This window comes from Orbicella faveolata, unplaced genomic scaffold, assembly GCF_042242905.1.
Source record: "Orbicella faveolata isolate gen_17 unplaced genomic scaffold, um_ofav_v1 contig_13, whole genome shotgun sequence".
Classification (NCBI taxonomy): Eukaryota; Metazoa; Cnidaria; class Anthozoa; order Scleractinia; family Merulinidae; genus Orbicella; species Orbicella faveolata.
Genome location: NW_028301540.1, coordinates 12,230,178 through 12,254,414, shown reverse-complemented (window position 1 = coordinate 12,254,414; position 24,237 = coordinate 12,230,178). Strand labels below are relative to the sequence as shown.

The 24,237-nt window shown below is 39.6% G+C and overlaps 1 protein-coding gene across 3 annotated transcripts; it reads right to left on the bottom strand.

Annotated features, from left to right (window-relative positions):
- Nucleotides 1-1,916: 1,916 nt before the first annotated feature.
- On the bottom strand, nucleotides 1,917-24,212 carry LOC110064774 (crt homolog 1-like). 3 transcript variants are annotated; one of them, XM_089285793.1, is made up of 11 exons: nucleotides 24,015-24,212; nucleotides 21,032-21,210; nucleotides 18,503-18,574; nucleotides 17,500-17,569; nucleotides 15,723-16,986; nucleotides 11,154-11,872; nucleotides 9,264-9,453; nucleotides 6,294-6,487; nucleotides 5,802-5,961; nucleotides 5,001-5,146; nucleotides 1,917-3,610 (listed from the first exon to the last, which is right to left on the bottom strand). In XM_089285793.1, exons 6-11 carry the CDS (start codon nucleotides 11,669-11,671, stop codon nucleotides 3,430-3,432), a joined length of 1,389 nt encoding a protein of 462 aa, XP_089141919.1. In that variant the 5' UTR covers nucleotides 11,672-11,872; nucleotides 15,723-16,986; nucleotides 17,500-17,569; nucleotides 18,503-18,574; nucleotides 21,032-21,210; nucleotides 24,015-24,212; the 3' UTR covers nucleotides 1,917-3,429. The 3 variants fall into 3 exon arrangements, with proteins under 3 accessions (XP_089141919.1, XP_089141920.1, XP_020627534.1); XM_089285794.1 differs by lacking the exon at nucleotides 15,723-16,986; XM_020771875.2 differs by lacking the exon at nucleotides 24,015-24,212 and having other exon boundaries at nucleotides 21,032-22,502.
- Between the last annotated feature and the right edge of the window lie 25 nt (nucleotides 24,213-24,237).

Here is a 24,237-nt window from a genome sequence, read left to right as displayed (position 1 = left end):
TAAAATAAAATTCCATCATGGCGTAATAAGCCCTTTAGTAATTGCCAGTCGATTTTTCAGTTTTAGTCTGTTCATTTTAAGCCTCCTTAACTTTTAAACCGCAATGCGGAAGCTGAATTATCTACCAATGTTTGCAATAGGAAGAAAAACACTTGTCGAATCTTCTGTGTCAGAGGTAATTCAGTTCAAACGGAATATGTCTAATTGAGTCTATAAAATAAAAATTCCATCATCGGAGTAAGTACTTTAGTAACTGCCAGTCGATTGTCTCCATATTTTTTAGAAACCGCAAAGCGGAAGCTGAATTATCTACCAATGTTTGCAATGGGAAGATAAACACCTGTTTAATCATCTGTGTCAGAGGGAACACAGTTCAAATTGAATACATCTAATTGAGTCTATAAAATAAAAATCAATTCCCATCGTGGCGTTAATAGTTTAGTAATTGCTAGTTGGTTTTTATGTAATAATCACGTGGCATATGATTTCTCAGATGGTCCTTCGTAGCATTTAGTCAATACTGAGTCAAGTGTGTTTAGACTCAACAAAATGTAATGTAATGCAGTGTAACGTAACGCAACGCAACGTAACGCAACGTAACGTAACGTAATGTAATCATTATTGTATTGTAATGTAATGATCATGAATTCATCAGAAAGTGATTTAAGTAAAGCGGATTAGGTCTCAATATTACGCTGCCATCACCAATTGAAAGGATGGAAGCAGGATGCCCGAGCGGTTAGGGTGCTGGATTTCAAGACGGTCACCCCGGCTCGCTCTAGCCACTAGCCGGTGTTGTTCTTAGGTAGTCCCCGGTTCAGCTTTTCGGTCATTCTTGCAAATAGCCAATTGCCTTACCTCTGGCCAGTTGGGATTCTTATCATATTATGAATTAATAATTCTTATTTGAATTATTTGTTTCTGTACTTGCTCGGCCCCACTAGCCGCTGTTGGGGTCTCAAATGTAACAAATCAGTGTCCCTAAATGTAATAAAGGACGTCCTAAATGTAATTAAATTTGGCCTTAAATGCAATACAATTTGGCCCCAAATGTAATAAGGTCACCGACTACCATATTGGCGCTTAGGCAGTCTAAAAGTTGTACGTGACATCTTATTTGCTGCAATTACGTACAGCGACTACCAGAGCAGAGGCACAAGCTCAGTGGCTGCGGAACGAAATAAGAAATAAGGAGCCGGAGGGGAATAGAACACAGGATTTAAAAACATATGCTCGAGACGTTACAGCCAAACCGACTTTATAAACATCTCGCTCGTCAAAACACTGCCGTACCGAGTAGGTGACGCTTTCTCCACTATATGTATATTTTAAACTAAAAGCATTAGTTATAGTGACCAAAATTTCCACGAAGTGCTAGTAATTCACGTTTCCTTGAGTGTGAGCTAAATAGATTTTTTTGTTATTTGAGTAAACAAAGAAGCGGGCGCTAATTTGTCGGCCGCGTTGATTTTGCCACAACGCACATAAAGTTAAGTGAACCCAGGACTGAAACATCAAAATACTCTGCCACTGAAGGCAGAGTTTCACCCATTCTAGGTGTTACTTTACCATTAAATTCAAAATTTTGGCTTCTCATTTTAGCGAGGAAAATTCCCCGTGTTTTCCACTTAGACCCCGCGTTTTCCACTCAGACACCGTGTTTTGTACTCAGACTCCGTGTTTTCCACCAGATCCCGTGTTTTCCACCAGACCGCGTGCTTCCCACCAGACCTCGTGTTTTCCATCAGACCCCGTGTTTTCCAACAGACCCTGTGTTCCCCACATCCCGTGTTTTCCTCACTCCGGGACCCCGCACCCCAAGACCCCGCACCCCGGGAGCCCGGTCCCGCGTTTTCTACCTACCCTGTCTTGTTTGACTGTCAACATCATTCTATTTAAATACCAGTAAGCACATGTCCTCATAGAGGCCTTTTATTATCTTAGCTATGCGTAGCCAAAAACATTTCAAAATTGATTTCATTTGTGAGCTAAAATAGCCGTTTTGAAGAAAATTTGGCTGTTATTTTTCGTTTACCATGGGAAATCAGGTCTAATTTTGATTCCAGAGGTTTACTCAGGCTAGCAATCCATAACACTGCTCTTTTCAAAGCTAATGATGCTGCAATTATTAGGGGTGACGAATGTCGCCGAGACGCCGAGACCAAGACCAAAACATGCAAGCTTTCGACACCGAAATAAATGCACTGTGAATGAGATCGCAAAGGCTGTCGAGATTTCGAGATCCGATGAAGTTTGATGCCACAAATACTCAAAATTGCTCGAGAGTATTTGTTTAACAAATTTTCCCGAACTTGAAACTTGGAACCTTGAACTCGGAACGCGGAACGCGAATGTGGATCGTGGGGAACTATTTACAATAAAATTACAACTTACAATTACTATATTCGCTGAGATAAAATCAGAATTAAAATATAGAATATTCCTGAGAGCTGCTAGTCTTAATATTAAAAATTTGAGCAAATACCTTACCAACGCTGAATGTTCTGACTTGAGTTACATGGCTACATCACGGGCATGGCGGGCCTCGCATGATTTTCCTGCCCAAACTCCGCCATACTAACGCGTATTCTTTGTAGTCTCAGTAAACAGTATTCTGTCCATTGCGCTATAGTACATCTATTCATTCTTACAGGAACATTTTGATTACGGGTTATTTTGGTCTCGAAAATCGGACGTAAAATTTAGCCCTATCTATACCAGATATAAAGACAATCATTAAACATTAATTTCTATTGTATTTCCTTTATGAATTACCAATGAGTTTTTGAAGTAATTTTAAAAAATGTCTAACGACTCGCAAACATCGGTGACAGATCAAATAATAATGAACCTCCTTTCTTAACAGAAAATAATAATTAACAAAAACTATACTCCACAAACCACTTGAAATTCTATCAAAATGAAGGAAAAGAGTTATAAAGCGCGCATGCTCGTTGCCAGGTCAAGATCGAGCCCAACTTAATTCCCAGTCATCTGTGTTGACATCTCATTTACAATCTTAGAATTCATCAGTTCCATTTGACTTAAGTACTGATCACTGTTCCTGCCAGTAAAGCATTGTTAAGATAGATCGAGGCTATTCGTCACCATGCATTTTGAGGTTTGTGTATGAAGTATATGAAAATAATTGGTTTGTGTACACTCTAACGACGAGGAACAAGCCAGTAAGATTCAGGGCCCGCAAAAGTTCAGAGCAATTTTGCTGCAGCTATGCACAGGCTATCCAATACATCTTCATTTCTTTGGAACAGGCTACGCAATGCAACTTGGCGCCATTTACTTGGAAGACAGTCCTGTGTCGGTCTAAAATTAATTCAGTATCTATTTCAATGCAATTTTGTCGTACTTTTGTGGAGAATTCTCACGGCTCAATTTTCTCCCACGGTTTGCTACAGGTTTAAAATATCTTTACACCAGCGAAGAAACTGAGTTTTTGAAGGAGTTATAGCTGGTTACTTGGATGCTGTTAGAGAGTAGAGGTTCTTCTGGATTGGTGGCTGAGTAGTAGAGATCAGAAAAAGAATCGGCACTGTGATTTCTTTCCCACGGATGCTCTGTTTCGTCAGGAGCCACGGAAATCTCTGACGCACTGAAAAAAGAAAACAAAATACAAGAACCATCGCATTGTTTATCCATGAATGACTACAAGCCTCCTTTAGAGCGAGTTCCAAATGAATTTCGTAAAACCAAAGCAGCTCACTTTGGAAAAGACTGGGATCGAGAGTACCGTGTGGGGGACTGTGGGACTGTTTCTTTGCAATAGCGTCCCCCCAAACAATCCCACAATCGCTTCGTGGCCCACTCGGTCCCAGTCTTTTCCAAAGTGAGCAAATATTCTGACTAATCATGATGGATGCAAACAAGTAACGCTATAAACGAATCATAAGTTGGAGAAATTACACGTACTGGGCGCCGAGGGCGGCAAAGTGCGTAGCAGCAAGTGGTTTTGGTTTGGTTTTTCGTACTCACTGGTTGAAAAAGAGGCCAATCACATAGCGAAATAATGCAAAACAAACTAAGATGACAATTACATTCGACGCTCAGTCGAAACCAGCATAAACAACAACAACAACAATAACAGTCTCCTATGAAATCTCAGCAGTGATAATGTGCAATCGTTGTGAAAACCAAAAGGCATATTTACATATGTCAGTATTGCGCGTTCTCTGGTGCTACTTGCTATAACTGTACTTTAGTCGCGCTCAATTCGCGGTTTTCCGCCGCGTGTGTAATCTAGGGGCGATATATTATCGCGATATCGCAGAGGTGTCGAATGTGTTTGAAACTTAATGCGAATTTCAATGCCGGACTTCTTGACTCTCTTAACCAAATCGCGCTGAAATTGTAGCTGGATTTCATTAATTCTATAATAAAGTAAGTGAATAGTAACTCCTTGATGTTCGAGATTCTATGAACTATTGTAATCGATGAATACTTGGGACAACAAAACAGAAGGTGAATTTCGTGTACGAAGAAATTGCACTGAGGTCAGACAAACGAACCATCAAAATTAGATCGTATGTTATCCGCAAAACTGCCACCTCATTTAACCGCTGAAACAAACGGTTTTTCAATATACGGATACCGTTTCTTTTCTCAGTAACCACGGAAATTTGTTTGGTTTTAACCTCCATACTTTCTTTTCTCAGAAACCACCGAAATCTGTTTAGTTTTAAGCACCATCACGAAATGAAAAGTAGTCCGGAATCTTACGCATTGCGCGAGTCTGCTAGTCCCACAGTTTCACTTTCCATTTCATCGCCCGCTTCAGACTTTACGTTCAAACATCACGTGCTTTCATACGAACGCAAACATACGGATTTGTACTGTTTGGCAATCTAATCTTTTCCATGACGACCTCCTGCTTTTAACAAACGTACGAAATGAGCTAAATTAGATTATGCACACAGAGAGGTCACGCATTACATTTTGACACGGTGAGGTTCTTTTTAAAATCACAGCGGGTGGACAACACTTACCCTGTGTTGTAAATATAAATGGAGGGAACCATGATGGCCAGCCCACCGATGCTGAACCAAGTGCCAATGTGACCTTCCGGCTGCCACTTGAACGGTACTTCCTTGAACAAAGTCCAGAAAAGGAATCCAAGCGGCGTTTCGAGTGACTGCCAAAAAAAAAGTAATTTACTGATCGATGTTACTGTGTTGCGCGCGAGGCACCATTACCAAGTCACAATTTTTTAGTTTGCATCTGTTTTAACTTTTTTTTCGTTGTGGATGGTTTGGTAAGGGGGGGGGGGAATAGGGGGGGTCAAAACCTCCCACTTCCTGTATCCTGTTCTCCCGCCTTCTGAACCTTTCTCTCCCAAATTCCTCATTTTTCCGAGTTGCTTCCGCTCCCGATAAATCATTTCTTTCCAGCCTCCACCCCCTTTCAGAACCCCCGCTTCTCGCCCTCCCGTCCCCCCTCTCCCGCTTCCCTCAGTTATTCGGGCACAATCCAATTTTACGATGACAGTATTCAATCTCAGAAATTTGATTTTCCAAACGCCTGAACGTGTTGAAAACGTTTACAAGATTAAGAAATACATCGGGGGAGTTCGCAGTAAACTGCTGCAGATCAGTAGAATATGAAAAGCTCTCCTCGGAAAAGACTGGGATCGACAGTGCCGCCTTAGGGATTGTGGGACGCCGGTATTGTGAAGAAACAATCGTGTCCCCCCAAACAATTCCACAATCGCTTGCGCGGCCACTCGGACCTAGTCTTTTCCAAAATGAGCTGCTTAAAACCTGTCGGCCCTACTGGGTAACCACGCTCACCATTACAATAGCCAGCAATGTTGCTCCTTCTGAGTGCCTCAAGAGATTTGCAGCACCGACGTGCGACATAACATGTGTGACAATATAAATGACTCCCGCGATACCTGGGGTAGCACTACAGCCTGCCCCACCGAAGAAACATTGAAACCCTGTCCTCCATCTGCAAACAAAAGAGAAAATTGTAGGTTTTTTCCCTTATAGGTCGACCTGTTACTCGTGGTTACTCCTGTGGCTCTCTTGATGAAACCAAATTCGTTTTCATACACTCCCACCAACGCAGCGCTCAACCCATTTTCTTCAGAAACTAACCCTTGGGCATCAGGTCACGTGTTTTGTAGCCGGCGAGCAGGCGGTCTCGCTTGTTCAGGTGAGCTTGCAAGCAAAGTTCGTAGCTTTCGACTTCGCCGCTCGCAAAAGAGTCAGCCAACAAGACCACCTGCTCTGAGGGTACATGTTATGGTATGTAGTTTTTTAGAATTGAAATACACATACTTTGTTCCAAAATTGTTTATTTTAGTGTCTCCGTACCACGGAAGGAGATCCACCCAGAAGAACAGAGCGACAGAGAGAAGCTCGTAGGTTGATGTCCAAAATAAAAAGTACACCAGATTGATTTGCTCATTTGATGTGTCATCTTCGATCTTTACACCACGCTCCTCATACACTCTCATGGTAGCTTCTGGAACCTAAATTTACAGAAACAAAAAATGAAATTAGAATTTTGTGACGAGACACATTACTATAAAACATGGCTAGTGAGGGCACCATGTCAAAAATCTTTCCCAGAGCCGGCGATCTGAACGGTACCAGTTGCGGACCAAAAGGATGAGGGGCTCAAGTTCAATCAAACAAAAATGTGGAGTTTCAGGGAGAGGGAATCTTCATTGCATGATGATTTTTGAAGTTTTTGAAAAAAAAAAAAAAAAACACCGCTTTTACCCTCGTGAAAAGCCTAAGCAGGAATGGGCGTCTACTCGTGCCCAATTGTAATTGGCTATTCGTGTTTGGCAGAAGACAGTAGGGAGTTTACGAAACCACGACGGCAACGGGAACGTCACTGAATTAAAGGTTTAATGAGCAGTACAATGGCTGTACACGTACGTTATAAGGGATCTTAAGCAAACCACGACGACGACGACGCAACGAGAACGTCACCAGACAAAAGGTTTAATGAGCAGAACAGTACATGTGCACGCGCGTTATAAATCTTTGTACATTTCTATGCCGTATTCTGCAAAACAGCAACGTGAAATGACCAAGTTTTGGGTATTTTGAAAAACGTGAGCCACGACGGCTAATTTTTCGTATTTTCTTCCGCCCCGTATCAAGCTTTGCCTATTGTTTATGTTTAATTTTTTTAAGACAATGAGCCTTTTGTTGTCTGTTCCTTAGGGATTTTTCGTCCGGTTTCACGAAATTATACTCGGGTCATATCGGATTTAGTCGGCAAATTGTCACTGATGACATATTTTCCCGAAGGGTAACCTACTTGGGAAAACAAAGACAAACCATTCGGGGGTGGGTGAAAATCGATTAGTTTGAATTGGGGGAGTAACAGCACTAATAGCGCAATTGTGTTTTTAAATAACACGAAAGGCGCTTTTGTTTTCTTATACTTAAAGACATTCAATAATTTTATCATGACAATTTAACCCTCCCAAGAGTTTACTGATATTTCGAACATAATTGATAGTGGCGGAAACTACGGCAGTTCGTCGCTGCAAGTAGGCTACTTTCCACGCAGCGTGTTTGGCTTACTAGCGGCTGGCCTATTGCAGAGCATTAAACAGACCAGAAAAAAAGGCTTATTTCTTCGCTTCACTTTTCTTTGCCGATGACTGGGTTTTACTTGCAGTTTATTTTTCGCTTTTTCATTTGTATTTTAAAATACACACCCTGGCAATTTAAGCGTGCGTTTCTGAACGTTGGCGTTCGCCGGTTTGCAACAAGAAAGAAATAACTTCTACAGCCCGCGCTTCATGTAACAAATTTTCCCTTCCGTACCCCGGAAAAATGTCGCTGTACTGAGCGACATTTCCCCTACCCCACCACGAGAAGGGTGATATTGTCAGCATCTGGTCGTCAGCGAAGATTTTGAATCTCGCGCTCGGAAATTGGCTGAGAGTCGGTTCTTTGTTCTAGAAACAATAGCGCCTTTCAAGCTGCAAACAATAAAAAATGCCCATAAACGGTGTGCCATTGTCCAAAAATTAAACACAAAGTCTGATATAGAATTGTTCGCTGGCGTTACATCTTTAGTTTGAGTAGGGTCTTAGACTGCTCGGCTTGCAGAACAGTTCTAGATAATTGCAAAATTCAAAGGTAAAATTTAAGTCCATTTTTTTCCAGCCGTCGTCCTTTGCGTTGCCGTCGTCATTGCTTAAGCTCCCTAACAACGTGAAATGACCAAATTTTGCGTTGTCTGGAGAACGTGAACCGCGACGGCTAATTTTTTAAATTTTTATTTCAAATTTATCGCTGTGTTCCGGAGTTAGTTTTGCGATAGTTTTGACAGTGGTAAACAAAGTAAATGGCTTTAGAGTATCGCGTGATTCGTAGGTAAAATGTAAATTCATATTTCTAATCGACGTTGCCCTCGGCGTCGCCGTCGTGGTTTCGTAAACTCCCTAGTGTCATATAAGTGCCTTCCTAAGAGTCATACTTTGAAGAATCTTGGACTAGAGGTGGTTGTATGGGCTCCAGCCGTCTTTTTGACTTATTCCACTCATCCGCCTCCTAACTCTTACCTATGTCAGCTATTAACATAACCCAGTGACAGATATCAGGTAACTCGCGACCTGATTGGTTAGTGGTTACACAAGGAGCTTTAAGTGATAGTGGCCCCTGGAAATGTTAATATGCTAGCTTAAGGGTCAACTACCCCTTTGATAGTTCCGACACACGCAGAAACACTCTATCTTTTTACTGCTTAGCGCACTTACAAAATTACAATGTGTTAATGAATAGCCCTTTTCACGGTTAACTTTGTTCATTTGCATTACAATAAAATCTAGCCTGTGTGTGAGACAATTTCGGGCTATCTTGATTGTAGTTTTAACCCGAAATTGCCGCGCATCCGCGTTGGATGACATTGTAATGCAAATGAGAAAAATTAATCGTGAGAAGGGCTAATAGAAAAACAAGGGATGAGAACTATCCATCTGGGTATTTTCGGAGGATAGTCTCTCCGCGTATGACGTCACGCGATCAAATTAAACCAATTATGCTCAGAGAAAATTTAGGGGGGAAGTGACAGACTTCGTCTCGGGGAATATACACCAACATTTACTTCGCCTTGGGCGAGTAACTGTTGAATAGTGTCTCTCCGCAAATGACGTCACGTGATCAATTTGAACCAATCAGACTTGGAGAACATTAACTGGTGAACTATAATAGACGATAGAAACCTTTGACGTGCAGACTAGTTGGTTTAAAGGGGAGCAACCAAAGAACACTACGTACGCTTCCAAGCATGAATATGATCGGCCACATCACCCTGGAGAAAGAGTCAATCTCAATAGTGGTTTCGTCGCTGATTTTGGAATCAATTTCGGGAAACACTGTTGGAATGATGCAGATGAAAAGACCGATGATCACAGCGAAACTACATAGTAGCTTGAGAAGGGTGGGCTTCCTGCGCAAAATGATCAGTCTGTGATGCAATAAAGAACATTCAGAGATTGGTCAGTATGTCATTAATTGATCCCCCTTGTTTGCAATTGAGAATTAGCTATATAAATCCCTTCATTCATAACCACTTCTCGTAAGCGGAGGGACAGTGGTTCACAGTCCCAGTGGTGCCCGGTTACGGGTGGTTTGTTAACGGCCCCAAAATGTACCGTGTTCATTCAGTTGTCACAATATTAGGGCACCTTTTGTTGTGAGAGCGAGTCTTTACCAAGATAGGGCCCAGTGCGTGTAAGACTTGTACTTCTTCGTGTATTTTTCGTGCGATCATGTCACGCGACCGGTAGCATGTTCCAACTGTTCAGATTGTGGGGAGCGCCGAAAATCGTCGTGAGAATAAAACATATTGTGAGCGAGCGGCATAAAAACGAGGAGAAGCTAGGGAGAGATTGCACTCGCAAGATCTTTCATCAGTCGCGACGATTTTCGCCGCTCCCCACAATCTAAACGCCTGGAACAGGCGACGTGATCGGTGGAATTCTGTCAATTCTCTCAGGGAGACTTCACGGGGTCACCACTATCGGCTTTCGTCTTACGGGTGAAGTTATGACAGACGCGTAAGAAAAGCCGCATGACCCTTTGTACCAGTCTCGTGAGTTATCTATTTTCGCAGCACATTTAGCCGGAATTACGGCCAATTATTTTTCCTCTGCGACTTGTCAGGTTTAAACTCTCATATATCAAGATTCCTGCTGTTGGTGCCTCGGCACAGCTACCCGAATTTCAAGAGAACAAGATCTCTCCACACACTACCGATACAGATTTGATTTTGTCTGGGCTCGCAAGAGTCACGCTAAAGAAGGAAGACACTCCGTCGCGCACGTGAAAAAATTACCACGACACTTGATGATGGTCCGCCAAAAATCTCGTTTTAAAATTGCCATCAGCAGAGTGCTGAGCCATCTTTTGATTTCCTTACTCGATAGCCACTCTGGGTTCAATTCAACTTTCCTTTCCATTAAAATCGAGCTTCGCTGAAAAGGGGAGCACCCTTCACCAGAATGTGCGCTCCCCAGACTTCGAAACGTAACACTAAAAGCTAGATCGCTTTGGTTTCAATCAGTTTCGTGACTTTAACCAGACATTAAATTGTAGCGCTCTTTAAGCTGCATCCTACAAGATCAGTCAAGATCAAGTTTTCTTTCCCCCAGTTTTTCAGCAAGCGAATTTGCCGTATAAAATTCGAGCAAATTTTCTCATGTACGCGAGCAAATAAAAATTGTCGCAGAAAAGTTGTCTCAGAAAATATTGCGAACAATTTGTTCTTGTGGATCCGGCTTACTTACAAACTACAGCCTGTATGTCTTTAGCCTGTCGACAGACTCCTCTTTGGAGTATGGGGTTCAAAACGAACGCGGGAAGAGAATAAATGAGGGTGAGTTTTCCCCTTTTATAAAGGGTCTCTACGGGCCCCGCTCGGCTCGCCAAAGTATTTCGTCTTGACACTCTCTTCGGTTGTCCAGTACCTTACAAAGTAGCCTGCTTACAGGCTGACGTAGCCTGCAAGTAGGCCCCACGGCTGTCCGCGGAGAGCTTGCTAGCACGCTGTAGCACGAGTGTAGGGCACTGTACAGGGGGTGGAAGGGGAGGGGGGGGTGGGGGGAGGAGAAGATAGGGAAACGGATGCGCGAGACTCCTGTCATGCAGGCTGGCAAATTCACCTACCTGAATAAGACTGTCAGGGGAATTAGAAAATTCCCAAGAATTGCTTGTAGATATGGAGGAGTTCTGGTCCCTTTTGCGGCGAAAACTACCAGTACTCCATTAATGGCATCACTGAGTCCAACAAGGAAAAACAGCCGATGAGGAAAGTTTCTTTCCGTCTCGCCAATATCTTTGGGCGAAAAGACTCGAATGAACAGTGTTCCCAACCCAAATGTGAAGACAAAGACTAGAGACGAAAACGACAAAACGAAGTAATTGTCGAGCGAGGACTCTGTGCAGTCAGTTGCATTTGCGTGGTCCAACCACATTGGCAAAGTCACTTTGTGCCCAACTTCGCCGACTAACACGATAACTGCAAAGCACAAATTTGCCACAAAAAAGGGAACTTCGCACAATCCTACATTCAGTCGTTTCGGTTTTCCTTGTAGTGACATCGTTTTCTGCGACGAAACATCAGCAGACAGGTTACGTACCGTTTCGTCCGGTAAAGGTGACTCGATGGAAGCAGTTTTAGCCATTTCTGACGGCTGAAAACCGACCCGTAACAATTCAAGTCTCTTGTTTCAGTTGGGACACGAGATTTTTCTTGTTCCGATCTTTAAAAAAACATAAAAGCTGCCCGAGGGGATTGCCTTTAACATCAAATGTTTATCACATGTTGCATCGGAGCGTTCTTGCCCGCGTCCTTTGGGCACCCTGCACACGCGTGCTAACCATGTCTAAAATGGAAACAGCAACAAAGTAATGCATCAGTCAATTGAAACCCCGGCACCCGAACCCCGGGACATAGCGGGGGTTTAACGCGGCCAAAGCCGCGATTACTTTTAACGACGCGTTGGCCCCGGGGGCCGGTAGATCTAACAACAAAAAAAATGTCTGTAAGGGAAGTGGTCGAAACTATTATACCTATGCCGGAGGCGTGGGGCGGCGATTTAACAGCACGTGCGATCACCGGAAGCGGGGGCAACAGCCGGGATTTAACAGCTGGGACTAAACCGAATTCTCGTCTTCAAAGATGATGTCGGTGAAGAGAGAGGTTCGAACGTTTTTAATTCATTGATATCGGTTTCTCTTTAGCCATACTTGAGTGAAATCCAGCTGTGTATAGTGCACCCGAGGAAAAGGACGCTTTTTGAAGCAGTTTAATACGTTTGTACGGATTGAATCAAAGTTAAATCGTTAATTTTGATCAAACTTGAATCGTTAAAGTATTCCAGAATACTGTAGTTAAGGTTAGAATATTTAAAGTTAGAATATTTTTGACGGAGATACCTATTTTAACGGCAAGTTGCCTGTCCAATTGCTGTAGGTAACTAATATGGTTGAGTTGATACGGATTGAATTATTGTTGACAGAGTAGTTTGAATAAATGAACGATAGCCTCCATTTGGCGCGAAAATATGCTCGGATATTTGTCCGACATTATCTGTTCCGAGAAGCGAACAGTTTTCCGAGAGCGTAGCTCGAGGAAAACTGCGATCTTTGAGTAACAGACAATGTTCAAGGACAAATATCCGAACATATTTTCAAAGTCAAATGGAGGCTATTGTGCTTATTATCCTTCAAATATTTCTCGCAACACGCGCAGTTTTGAAAATTGGGGAATATTCGGTCACGTGACGCGTTTGGACTAATCGCGCGCGAGCGAAAATATTTGATGGATTATAAGAACAGGTTCTAGCATTTTCGTCCTGTTAATTTGAGATTTATTTCAAATAAATGCACTTTCAATCGACCTTTAATATTCACGAGCCCTTTGAGATATCGACTATCCACCGTCCTATCAGATATAGTGTGTCGACGTTAGCAACGATTTGGTGTCAAGGAGAATGAATACACAGAACATGTCCAAGGCGAGAGTTACACTCGAGTCACTGAGGGCACTGAAGCATCACATTACTGTAATATGTTATGTGCTGATCCAACTGCACTTTACAGTTTAAAAATACACCCATGCATTTATGTAATACCAAAATCCATGGAACTCTTACCTAATTTTAGCGATTTTCAATTTGCTAACGCCCAACACAACGTCTATTAAAAGGCCACTTTTCGCAGCAAATGACGATTGCAGAAGAAGACAATATAGTACGGTCGAACCTGGAGTTTTTAGTGATAGAAACGAGAACCTTTGACTTGCCAATTTGAGTTGTTTCTTTATTTGGTTCCGGTGTTCGGATGCCCCTGCTGTACGGAACTTTTAACAGACTTCTTGGCCCTGGGGTAAATGTTAAATTCCCCGCTATGTCCCGGGGGTTGGGGGATCGGGGTTTCAATTGTCAGTTATTTTAAAAATAAAGTATTTTTAGCAACTGCACAGACATTTCATTTGATTTTTATCTTACTACCACTATCAGTGATTTTTAACTTACAAGGAATTTGGCCGGGGTTTCTGTTTCAACGGCTTCTCTCTATATTTTGGAACAGAAACCTCACGAAACCGCCTCAAATTGACCTACAAACCACACAAGACACAAAAGGAACTACAGAAGAATTTAGGTGAGAAATTTTCATTGACAAATCATTCCTAATTTTGCCTTCAAATTCAATACTTTTTCCTCCATGTAAATCCTTATAATTTTCTCTAATAAACTACGTGCGCGCGCCAGTGTTTACGTTACAAACTGTCAACACACATATGTATGTTTGACTAGCATATGACACGTCAAGTTCGTAAAATGCATGTTTTTGAAATGTTTATCACCGCGACCGAAGGCCAAGAATTTATACATATCCTAGAGCTTGAGTTACCTGTGAAGCGATCGTGATTTGTATTGTTCACTGAAAAACCCATTGGGAGTGTGCAATAAAGTTTCATTCATTCAAAACAACAACAAAAAAGCGGTCACTCAAAATGTCATGCATATAGATGGTCGATTACGGGAGGTGAGTCAGACAACAGGTGTCTACACTTTGAGTAAAATTAGCTACCAGAAATTTACTCGAGTCATCGATAACTTCGCGGAAATCGAAGATCAATAGCTTTGGATATGCTGACGCTACTAATCGAACCAAATCGAACTCAATCGAACCAAGAGAGGATAAAAGGACCTTTTATTCTCTCTTGATCGAACTTATTTGAACCGCAATCACGCGATTAGGTTCGACTGAGTTCGGTAATCGAACTCAATCGAACTCTGACAACAAATTTTGAGCCATCGAAAGCAATCGAACATTCAATTAAGTTCAATTAATTGGATTGAGTGCGATTAGGTTCGATCGCGTTCGATTTGAGGCTGGATGTCACGCAAAACAATGGTCGACGTTGGATTCATGGTGGTATTAAGGTTGCTCGATTGGGTTCGATTATTTGATGTAGAGATTTCCCGTTTTAGAGATTCCCAATTTTAAAGATTCCCCGTTTCGGAGATTCCCTATGTTAGAGATTCTCCAGTACCCAATCCCCGTCCCTTCCTTCATTCTCCGTTGTTATTTACAGATAGCCATTCGTGGTTCATATGTGGCTTCGATGTTCGTCACCGAGGAATCTCAACCACGACGGACAAAAATCATCCCAGTACGTTCAATTTCATCAACGTTGGGTTGTTTATAGAATGTATGGCAAAAAATATTGTTCCGTTTGGTACGCAGCAACATTCGCCCTAAAGTTCTTACGATTGGAGACACATGATAATAAACACATCAAATCACGTGCTCAAGAAGACCGCGTTGCTTTCTCTTCTGTCGATGCAATCAGGGCGTGCCCAATCGCTGAAAAATCGATAATCCATATTAATCGATAGCAATATTAATTGCTATTTTTAATCGATTAAAATCGATTTATTAAAATATTCGGAAATCGAGAAGATTAAGGTGAGTGTGACTATAAACTTTCATCGATTATTATCGATTTCTATCGATTTTTGTCGTTTTCAAGATTTTCATCGCTTTATAGGACCAATCGGTAATAATCGATTAATTATTATGGATTGAGAATGCCGGGATCCAATGGAAGAGAATCCACTGATATCACAACTCGGTCAGGTTTTTTTGGTCATTAATAAACAACTTCCCGTACTGTCAACTTGTCCGTGTGTATAGATTACTAACTTGTGGAACTGCAAACCGAGGAACCGCGGAACCGCGGAACATGCGGAAACTGAGGAACCAAGAGAAATCGCTGTTTTTATTACAACTACTCGATTCAACTACTACTATTAAATTTGAATAATCACCAGTAGGTCGAGATCAAAACTAAACGCAAGCTAGCGTAACAAATAGAAATGTTTAGTACATTCTATTAGGCGCAACCATTCGAAGCATGATTTATGCCGGGTTAACGTCGGCGCCAGCCGATCCGAATGGAAGAGAAGCCACAAATGCATATAAAATACATAGTTACGTGCTTTAATTGATATCGCCGGTTAAAAAGTGAGGCAGCCAGCGGTAAATCATGATTAAATACAAATTTCTAGTATATGAAAATTTTACAATACGTACAGTTAAAATAAAATCACAAACGATTAATATACTACAAATATCACTACTCGGTCAGGGTTTTCAAGGGGTATCAAAGGACAAATGAAAAAGCGAAATCAAGGACAAAAAATTCATAGAGAAACAACTGACCATACTGCTTCTAAAGCATAAAGCAAAGTTCCAATTCAATGAATCTAGTCTGGAAGCGTTGTCAACATTCAATTCGACGATTTAAAACGCGGACTAAGCACGACCCAGCTCATGTAACTAAGCGTGTGTGACTAGGCGCATGCAAAAGACTGACGTCATGCATGTCCGCACCAACAACGGAAATTGCCACTACTGCGAAGTCGCTAATGCATGTTAAGGGTAACTGTAACTCTGAAGAATTTATGTCTCTGTTAGTGGACTGGTATTTTGAGTTAGCATCAGAGAGCATCCGGTTTTTTCGGCTGGAGTTACCGGATGCTCCCGCAAGCTTGTGTAGTGAGCAATTGCAAGTGTGATCTGTCACGCAATCCAACCGCCAAAGAACGTCCGAAGAAGCAAGAGGCGCAGGCGAGTGTTGGGCACTTGGGCACAGGGAGCAGAGGAGTCCTATTTGACCGTATTACCAGTTAAATTCATCGTGCAATTGTAGCGCGAATCGATCTTGTTGATGGGAATTCCCCGGGACGTGATCACACTACATACATGCGATAAGGTTACACTGCTGTTGACATCCTATTCGCGGCTCGCGGATAGGATTTCAATGGCAGCGTGACAACAGAGTAACGCGATCGCACGTATGTAAGTTTTATCACGTCGGGGATCATGTACCTTCCCACGTAGTCGTTTGACAGCGTGGGAGACTAGGGATCACCCATGGTGATTTGAATCAACAAGATCAACTTGAGCGCGCCGAAGTCTTCATATTTTCAAATTGCAGAGACCCTGTTGTAGTTTACATAAAAAACTAAATGATTACATATATTCTAAGCATTCCCTCAAGATTGCCCAGAAAATTTACAGTTATTTTCTGAAATTTAGTCCCGAGATTTCCGAAGTTCATCGAAGAGATACAAAGATGTTTACACGCTTTACCAACAATTGTTCAGTACATTCATCGCTGGAAACAACGGTTGCTATTGTTGACAATTTCTTGTAGCAGTAGTAGAAGTATGTATAAAACCATGTAATTTGTATATCAATAAAAATAGTATTACAATACAGCAGCACTAACAGATAGATACTCAAGCAACAACTCCTTTAAAATAAACTTCCACTTTGATACATTTGCATTTGCTTGCTAGATCACTCGTTTGCAATAAGAAGCAGATCATTTAGTGTACAAAAATTATCTCAAGGCAGAATGTACAAAAACAGTCGTCTTTCTACATCCTATTCTCTTCTTACAAAAGTACTTAGCAGAGACCTAAGGAAGAAAACACAATACTTGCAATAAATTACTGCAAGTTAAATAACCAACCTTGGTGCAGAAGGCGACAAACGTATAAAACCACCAGAGATTTCTTTAATCTTTATTGTAGTTTATTAGTAGATTCTGAAGAGTGGATCTCTGTGGCTTGGAAGAACTAATACGATGAGGCTTGAATACAATTGAATGTTCGCAATACTGACGCTGATCGCAACTGAAATCAAAGCCTAAAATTCTAGTCCTAAACGAGCTATTCGTGAGCTGTAATAAAGGAAAACACGCTGTTCATGAGCTGTCATATACAGGTAACCGCAATCGCTAAACCACAGAGAAACATGCATAGAAAAATAATCACGCATATTTCGATAATCACGCATTGTTCAAAGTCACGCATTCTTCGTAAATCGCGGGCTGTTCCTGTTCATGTTCATAGATCACGCAGCGAAAAACAATCCGTCTTAAATTTTGCAGTTAGCACAATGTTTTTAAAGTGCCAATATAACTTTGTACCTTCTCTTCTGTCATTTCTAAGAACTTCAGTTTCCTTTCGGAAGTCCAATCAAGAGTTCTCCATTAGCAGCTGCCAAGAAAAAAAGCAAGAAATTAAATTACGTAAAACGATCAATAACAAAAATGTTTCTGAAATTAAAAGGAGTGATCATGCCCATTATGCAAAACAGAAAATTATCTGTGCACACATTATTTTTGTATAGGAGTCCCCGGCAAGAATGTTTCAACAAAATACTATAACAGTAAAATAACATTAAATAATATTTTCTGCTTTTCCAGACTGGTTTTTGGCCTTTTCGAAGGCATAGTTGTATTAGTTGAGACAGTTTCTTTGATTGTTACTGCCTACAAATTAAAATTAAGTCACTCAAAGTTTAAGGACTTATTTCTACAAATGTCCAACCTGCCATTTAAGTGGTTTGTAGTTGCAAAATTGGGGCATGACCGTCACTTACTTTTAAAGAGGGTAAATATAGATGTCGGTGGTGATATGCAAAAGGCAGGTGGGCAGTCTATCTGCTGGTATAGTCAATCTGCTGTTACTCTATGTAACTCAAAGTATTTGTTCAGCTGTGGTTCAATTTTATCCCCTTTTTTTTTCCCTCCCTTTTTTGGAGGTAGGGCAGTGTATGATAATGTATCATAATTAGCTTAAAACAAAGGGAAGAAAAAATTAGACCAAGGGTAAAATTAAACTACAACATATTCCCGGAAAATCCTTGAACCCTAATGGCCTTATAATGATGACCCAGTTGTGGCTAATTAACTACGCCCTCAGAAGGACTGGAGCCTGTTGCTCAAGATAATTAGCCCACATGAAAAATGGGCTGTTGTGGCTGTACATTCAACAGCAATGAAAAAGACTATGACTGAGCTAGGCAATAATAAATGGGCTTAGTCAAAGAGGGCTAGTATACTCTGCCATCAATTAATTTAAATTGAATGTAGTTTTCTCTCTTCAAAATTAATACTAGAGTACCAGTATGTTATAAAGAGAACTCACAATGGTCACTGTAATCATCCACTGGTCAATATTATTTCTTTTGTTAAGCTTGGAGGACTTGTATTTCAAATGCTGAAAAGAAGAACATGGGAAATTTACAAAGAAAAGAAATAATAATAAAAAAAAAACTAATGCTGAAAATCAATAACTAAAACATGCATCATGTGTATATTAACTCACACCATATTTACAGTACATGTTACCATACAAGTCTTAACCAGGGTAAGATACCCAGACGGTTTGGCTACAGGCTTGCCACTAGACCAGACTGCATGAGCTTGATTACTTTTAATGCAACCTTATTTTAGTCTAAACACCTCCACTATCTTTGTTACTTTTTGTAAATACCCACACTTCAATTCATCACTAATAAACCATAGTATATCCCAGAATCCCAATTGCCTTATTCTAGATCTAAACTCTAAAAACCTACACTAAATCATCAACTTTATCATGTTAATGTAAAACTTTCTCTATAATATTTTACATTGTCTTGTTTCCTTTTGTTCTTATATGCAATTAGCATTTTGCACACACTATATACTATTCAACTCTGTACTTTGTAATTTAAATTGAAGATGACAGAAGATTCTGTTGAAACATGTACATGTATTTAAAAAACGTTGTGTTGTTTCTTAAAATTACATCTAAACTCTCTAATTATCTTCATATCCTAGATCTGTTTACTTTTTTTTTTTTTTTTTTTTTACCAGCCTGTCCCTGCATTAAGTGAATCAAGACAAAGCACAGTTGTTATGTGGATGGGTGGCTAGTCACAAGATTCTTGAGCATGCAAATAATCAAGCATGTAAAATTTTCATGAGCGACAGTTTCTCATATCTCTAAATATGAAAATGTGAAGAGTATTCCGACAAAAGAGAAATCTTTATTAAGCTACCTTGAAATAGTTCTAAGAAGTGTTGATCTGCCTTCATCATGAAATGTTATAATTACAGATTAGGGTATTCATGGTGTCTGCACCTGGCATCACAAAAAAATAAAGATTGAGACAAATGAACAAGGACATGCACAAGTATATTGTCAGTATTAATCTGTTCTCTTAGACAAGAAAAGGACTTGCAATCCACTTTCAAGAAACAAAGCTTGGATAAGTACATTTATTTTATAGTAGATCTATCCCTCAGATCTATCCTTCAGTGTACTCAAATAGGATCAACTGGTCTAGAGGGGACAGCCTGAAGAAAGGTCAGGTTTTGCAGGTTACCGTTAATTAATAAGATGATTTCTGCGGGACATGCGGCGAGTAATTATGGCAGAAATTAAGTTACCCAAAAAACCTCATGGTAATATTTTGAATACAGTTAAGAAGATTTTATTGAGACTTAAGCTCTCAAGCTGATCCCATCAGAGAAAATTGAACTTTATGTTATCCATATTTCAATTAAAACAGACGTTTCGTGTTAGTTAAAAACACAAAAACACACGCTTTAAGCATTCTTACCAGGTTTGACATTAGGTAAACTTTCTGGAGAATGCTTGAGAATTCAATCGCAGGGTCACTTACAGAAACGAACTAAAGTGAGTTGTTTTAAATAGTATTCCCAAAATTAGCGTGCTATGAGTAGATATTTAGTAAATAATTTTTGCACTTATTGCTCGAACTTTGGGCAGAATCAGTCTTAATATCCCCTGTCCACCAAGACTATGAACCATGTTTAAAAGTGAGTGTTGACATATAAAATGGTTTAAGATAATAACATTTATTTAACATTCAGACTCTTCATAGACATTGCTTTCAATTACAATAAATTATGTTCACTTGAGCACATGAGTGACTAAAGGCCAACATAGAACTTACAATGTGTGGGCATCCTGTGCACATATTAAAGGATTCACAATTTTCAAGTTTCTGTCACTGACTTTCATTTTGCTTAAAACTTTCTTTACTAAACTCATTTAGTTGAAAGGGGCTCCCTAGAAGAGATGTATTAAACTATGTGGCTATCCAGAGATATTGCGAGCAAATGCAATGATAGAAGTCACTCAGGAAGGTGAAATGTACGTACCATCTTCCTTCAGAAAAGAGCAGTTATTACAAATGAAACACATAAAACACTTTGAAATTGAATTTACAAGCTAAGATCTACAGGGAGAAAAACATCATTTACATTGTCTAGTGTCCAATTCTAGACTTGAATATTTCAATTGACATCCTCTTAAGTGGTCACTGACTGTCAGAACACAACACAAATGGATTTAAACTCTTTGAGTAAATAAGCCAGCAAGAAAATCCAGCAATCTAGATTACACATTCAAGAAACTCTGAGACTGCTCAAATTAGACACACTTAAAAGGACCAAAAATAAACAAAATATATACATCACGTATATTCTTCCACTTATGTTGGTATTGCAAACGTGTTGTAAACAGTTTGCATTGTGGTATCTTATTGTAACTATTGTTAATGTACGTTGTGCATGTAATGCAATGTAATAAAAAAAAAAACTCTGAGACCACTTGACAAATAAAGAAATACAAATTTTCAACAAGATTTCAAATTAAACTTACTGTGAGTTTCTTGTGTCTGGAATACTTCTGTCTCCACCAAGAGCATCACTGGAAGCCTGATTAAATTGATTTCTGTTATACCTGTCCTCTCCTCCTTCCAATGCCACACCTTTCAGCTCGTATCAGCTTCTTCATTAAAATTATAGTGGCCTCCTCACTTCTTCTTCTTCATGGATATACTAATAAGACATTAATGAATTAATTGAATACCATTGTACTAGCCCTTGGCAATTGGAGTCATGTGAGCAGACCTTTAAAAATACCTTTCGATTATTAGGTACTGGTATAAATAACTAAAACAATTTAGAATCTGAACAGTTCAAGAAAATATCCATATGAGATCCACGTACAGGGAGAGAGATTCTCAAATGCCACAATTTTGAGGAGAAAAGTAACTGCAATTTACATTGGATTTCCACAGGTATGGAGCAGATACATTATATTCATTGAATACTCCACCTTTCGGGGAAAAAAAAAAAAAAACTGCAACAGAAGCAGAAGGAGCATGATCTAGTTTGAAATGCCTGATGCTAAAGAGAGAGTCTTGATGAGGTTATTGTGAAAAACAAGGTCACGGAAAAGTTAACTGTAAAGGCAGGCAGCCCTGTTGGTAGTAATACAGAAGGGCTCAGGTGTCATGGAAGGTGTATAAAAGGATTACTAACATGAAATTTTCAGAGGTGAAACAACACATTGTAAAATTCATGAGAGTAAAAAATAATCATATCATACTCAAGTATTTAATTCTCCTTAATTACAGTACATGTATAAAGTATGTATGAGGACTGGCTGGGAGAATATATATGTTGTAGGTCAAAATGAAATTCAGGTTAAGATGATTTTGACCTGGTTTGACTCTCAATTATCTTTGTCTTCAGACAGTATAATTAGGGTTAAGAGACAAAGGAATTTCATGTTAACCTGGATTTCATTTTGACCTACAACATGTGGATGCTACATTCAGCCCTTTAAAAAGGGTTATTTTAATATTGTGAGGGTATGGCCCTACTATACTGTAAAAGCAGTTGTGTCCTGGCCAAAAAGCCTCCTCATACATTTTCTCTAAGCACAACATGCAAACACAATTTGCCTCTTGGAAATCAAATGACTTCAAAATTTGGTCGACCTCTTCTTTAAATTAAATTGCACATAATTTAGAACCTTAAGATAAATATTAGTGTAATGGTATTGAGAAGTACAAAATTCCTACTTGGCCACAAGGCTGTGTGGTACTTCGTAAAACAATACAGGGCATGTTATAATTGAAAATGGAAGAATTCATAATTGAAGTAACAAACAAACATGTTACTGAAAATTTTTACTGGTACCCAAAATAAACTTGTCAGAACCCCACCTAGCTGGACTGAGGATGAAGCCAAATATAAAGTTCTAGAATAAAGCTAGTTTATATAAACAAACTAACCTACTATTTAGAATCAATTATTTTCAGTTTTTGTTACTGTAAGTAGAAGATGAACACATTTTAGTGAAAGGTACATGTAAACTGAATAAACAAGACGAAGGACTTTTCAGAAAGTCTAAGTGAAAGGCAAATTTCACCAAACATTAACTCATAACAGTTTTAAAGTTATTTACTTTTTTGTCAACAGAGATGTAATATTTCAGAGCTGCATGGTATTCAATCACTGATAATATCATGTGTAAAGATCTTAGGAAATTAAGTTTCGTTATATCTGAGCCTATACACCTCAAATTTCCTTCTGAATGATAAATAATGTTTGTGTACTAACATCAATCTGCTGTAGGTAAAAAGATGGCGACTGGTACATTTACCCATAATTCTTAGCACACCGAAACTTAGACAATGCTCATAAAAATGCACAGAAACATTTTATAACCTTCAAACCTAGAATACACAATGTGGCTAGCAAGAGGAAAAATACCACAAAAATGTAACTTTTTTTGTACTTTACGGGTTGTATTAGGCTCGCATGGTATTGTGGTAAAATGTACAGCCACCATCTTTTTACCTATGGAGGATTGTTTCACCATTTCTTTTCAAAAATGTTATATTGAATTAAGACTTAATTTACCAGCAAGTAGCCTTTTCAGATGCGTAATAAGAGCTTTGCCAGATTGAACTGGTGAAAACTTCTAATTCCTTATTAATAAATTTTAGCATGCTAGCCGCATGTCAACAAAGTGCTGCCAAAATTGATATTTTATGATAACTGCAGAAATTCTCACACGCTCATTGACTAATTTTCATTGCCAATAAGCAGACAGACATGATTTTATAATGTGATCTGTCAATGAGCAAGAGCGAACAATTTGACAATTTGATATTGTAAAAACAATTTGACGTCAGTTTTTCATGTGTCTGTCCTGTTATTGACAATGAATTTTGTCATATCATAGTCAAAGTAGTCGGCAGATCCGTTCAGCTCTCACTTTGTAGATCCACAGCTACTTTGACAATGTTATGACGAAATTCATGATTAATGACAGAACAGACGCATGAAAAACTGAAGTAAATTTGTTAATTACACGTCGTAAATTTTTTTATTGATATTAAACTAATCTTAAGTTTTAAAAGCAATGTAAATTTTAAGCTTATGTTTCGGCACGAGGATATCTATGGAAAATCTCCTTTGGTCAAATTTATCTACGTGCATACATTCACCCTTTGGTTTGAGAAGTTGTAAAAAGAGATGAAAGTTGAAAAGCATAACAAACATTCAAAAATTCATAAGGATCCTTTACATGCATCCAAAAAGAACTCGACAAACACAAAATATGGAAACCTTTGACGCAGATAATAGCACTTTTTAAAGTCTCAGTGGTATTCCATCGTTAAGTTCAATCAACTGTACATTCATTTCTTTACCAGATTTGTTTTATTATGGCGAGACCGGTCGATCTAGACAAATTCGAAATTTAGTCAAATTATTTAAATCTTCAGCTTATGTAATAATTATATCCTAACTCCGTGCAGACGAATTAAAATAAGCCACTGACATACCTTAGGTGGATCGCCTCTTAGAAATCCGGAATCTGATGTGAAGTACACTATTCCTAAGATCCATATCACTTTCACTGAAATTACAAAAACTCTCTCTTTTCTGAAAATCGTGATGCTGGATACATATGAAGATTGCTTTGCAGCATCTCGAGCTTGCTTGGTAACCATGCATTAGAACCGCATAGAGTCCAGCGGGAGAGCCCGAAGGAAACACACGCAGCGC